At 41.0% G+C, this 3405-nt stretch overlaps 1 protein-coding gene across 1 annotated transcript in view; it reads right to left on the bottom strand.

Annotated features, from left to right (window-relative positions):
• Positions 1-461: 461 nt before the first annotated feature.
• Positions 462-3405, bottom strand: part of EXOC1 (exocyst complex component 1) — a 156235-nt gene continuing 153291 nt past the window's right edge. The window contains exon 18 of the mRNA XM_042781704.1: positions 462-614. Within this exon, the coding sequence (XP_042637638.1) occupies positions 462-614 (153 nt within the window). The remainder of the gene's footprint in view (positions 615-3405) is intronic.

Raw genomic sequence — 3405 nt, 5'->3', positions numbered from 1 at the left:
AGTTTTTGCTACACAGTCACATAATCCTCAAAATCCAAGTTAACAACTGGTCAACACATTAGCTTCCTTACACATATCTACATTAATTAGAGAGGACAAAATGATTCTGTAAAGTATTTTAGTAGTTACATGATTTATTAGTAGTAGAGAATTAGTGAAAACTGAACTCCCAATGCTTTACATATAGGGTAGTAACTCAAACACAAGAAGCTAGGCAAAAAGGGAAACTTTCCTGTTGAGTCATAAATAATGTAAAGGCATTTTATGATGAGATAAATGCTTTAAGTTAGTACACATCTAATGGCCAAATAAAAATGCCATACAGGTTTGTACATATAGGTTTGTAGCGTGGTATTACCCTTTTTTTTTTTTTTTGTATGTTTTAAGTCTGGGTTCTCAGAACAGTAGCTTAAGATTTCTGAATAGTGTCTGGTGCTTTATCAGATCTTCTTTCACAAGGTTTAGTGGGACTGTGCAATGCTGGAGCAATAATCCAAAATGTCCTGAATCGTGAATTCCATTGTAACACCAGACCCAGGATAACAGCGAGCTATCAAGCCTTCAAAGTGCTTGTATTGGCGTATAAATTCATCTTGCATTAAGTGCCACACCACCTTAAAGGAAAAAAAAAACCACCTCATTAAATTATGAATAGAAATAATACATAATCAAGTATATAGAATTAATGTCAAGACATATTCTAAGAATTTTGCATAGTTAGTATTTCTGGAGTCAGAATCCTAACTCCTTCCACCTAAAAAGATTTGTGACCATGAGTATGTTCATCACTGTTCTGTGTCTCAAGGTCTTCATCTGTCAAGTGGGGTAATGATACTTTCCAGATACTTTTCTGCTGGAAAGTGGTCAGAATCAACTCCATGGCACATAACAATAACAGCATCAGACAGAATTTGATACATCACATAATAGTTAATAGATTACATTTCTTGAAGCTTACTCTGTATTAGCACAGTGCAAAGTACTTAATGATAACCTGGTAAGTGAGGGTACTTTGATCGTCATCCCTACTGAACAACTGAGGAAATGGATTCTTCCAGGTTTTTTTTTTTTGCTGCATTTCATAAATCCTAAATTCCTGTCATCTTAGACTTATCACTACTATTCCCTAAAAAATATTATACTTTTTTCCTTTTCATCTTTTAGCTCAGGCTATTTCTTCCGCCTACTCCTCCTGCTTTAAATGTTATAATACTACCTGACTTTGTGAGGTGAACGCAAAAGCAGTATCCCTCATGAAGCCTTCCATGATATCGAAATCTGAATTACTCTCATTAATTTCTGGACCTCTCAGTATAGTTTATAAAGAGTGATGGCTAGGATTCAAAATGGAGTCTCGTCAGTAAGTACCATGCTATTTCCCTCTAGCATCTAAGTGTTTGAAAAACTAGGTACAGAAGTTTGAATTAGGGATTTTGGTGCTCTGAACAGCTCACTGCATCAGAGTGCACCAAACACAGAAGAGCAGAATTAGAGGAAAGGCACAGGGAGATTATTTAAGAAAGAGCTACCTGGCGGAGGATGGATGGGCAGCCAAGAGAGGCCATTGGAAGCTTCCCTGGGGCAGTCACTGGCTGGAGGGTGAGGGCAGCCACCAGAGATCCCCGTGAGCCAAGAAGGAAGACACCCTGTACCAGCATACCAGCGATCACTCCAATATGCCAGCGGGCAGCCCCAGGGATCTGCCTGCCTCCAGCACCTGATTCTGTCGGTAATTTGACTCATCTGAGTGCAGGTGGGCATGCGCACCACCACTGAGACTCAAGCAGAGAGCTCACTGTTGCGCCAGTAAGGCGAGCTCCCTAACCTCTCAGCGGGTTGCTGAGAGTGCTTAGGTCAGCCTGGGAGACATCGTGCTTATCTTTGTCACGGATATTGGGATCACAGTTCACTGGCGGGTACTCCCCTGACTCCAACACAGCTGAAATTGCGCGCATCTTTTGCGCTGCAGGTGGGCGTATCACAGATAAACTCCAGAGCCATCAGCAGTCTGGTGGGATTGCGCCAGCACGGCAGGCAGATGGGGTGGGGAGAGAGAGGAAACTGTGGCTGAGTGCAGTCCCAGGAATTTGCCTTGGATTGGCTCTTTGGCACTGAGGGGCCTCAGAAGCAGTCTTTGAGTGTGTCTGAGCCTGCTGGAAAGTGGTGACTCCCTAACAACAGGCATCTTTCCTGAGATTGAGCCGTGGTCTTGTAAATAACTACGTCATCAATAATAGCCTGCACAAAGCCCTAGAAACCGATCCTAGCATCACCAAGATTTCCTTCTGCTCCTGCCTTCTCTGCCAATAACTTCACTCTTTCAATAGAAGAAACCATATTCAGCCAATTACCATAAAACCTCCCGCTTCAAACTCTATGCCCTCTTTACAACAAACAGAAAAACATATCCACACACAGTGATTCCACCATCACAAAGAAAACAGCAGAGCGACCCAACACACCTGAATCAAGAATAAAATAAAATATACCAGTTTCACCTTTTCAAAATATTAAACCATAAAACCAAGACAAAATAAATCAACACGTAACCAGAACCTAGAGACAACCTAAAGACACAGTGCTCTACCAGATTCCAGGGGCTTAAGAAGGGATTTGCTTTCCAGTAACCCCAAGAACTCTCCAGACCTGCACAACTGAAAAGGTCCTAGTCTACACCTTTTTTTTGCTTTCTTTTCCCAGTTCCTGATTGAAAAATTTTTTTTCTTTCTCATCTTCCCCCCCCCCCTTTTTTTTCTTGTGGTTAATCCCATTCCTTGTTGGTTTTTTCTTTTTTTTGCATTTTTCCCTTCATTATTCTCATTCTCTAGCATTTTTCTCTTAGTGACCTATCCCCAGATATTGCAGGTTTTCCTGTTTTCTTCTTCTTTTCTCCCCTTTTTATTTTTTTGGGTTACTGTTCCTGTGTGATTTCATAGTATATTTTTAGACCATGTGCTTTTAGTTTTATTATAATTATTCACTTCTAATTTTTGCCTAACTGAGTGGGAGACAGCAACAGTACCCATAAGATACAAGTACACCCAACCCTCCTGCAACTTCACTAACTGAGCAAGAGCCAGCACCTCCTTCTCCACCAATAGGCCAATGATAAAAAACCACCAAGAAGAGCCTGAATCACCCTTGGCTGCTCTTCACAAAAAACTAACAGAGATCTTAATACAACAACACAATGCCTCCGAGACCACAGACCATCACAGTCCACAAAAAGAAGCAAGATAAAGTGGTAGAAACAAGGAAACAGGATACAGACCCAGAACACATCCCTGAGGAAGAAGCAGCATTGGAATTCTCTGATAAGGAATTCAAAAGAATTATCTTTAGGTATCTTCAAAGGATTGAGAGGCAGACCAAGGAAAACACAGAAAAAACCTTAGAAGAATTTTG

Source organism: Orycteropus afer, unplaced genomic scaffold (genome assembly GCF_000298275.1).
Source record: "Orycteropus afer afer isolate SDZICR_OR568_19922 unplaced genomic scaffold, OryAfe1.0 scaffold00153, whole genome shotgun sequence".
NCBI classification, from domain to species: domain Eukaryota; kingdom Metazoa; phylum Chordata; class Mammalia; order Tubulidentata; family Orycteropodidae; genus Orycteropus; species Orycteropus afer.
The sequence above is the reverse complement of the archived record's forward strand: the minus strand, read 5'-3'. Positions and strand labels throughout refer to the sequence as shown.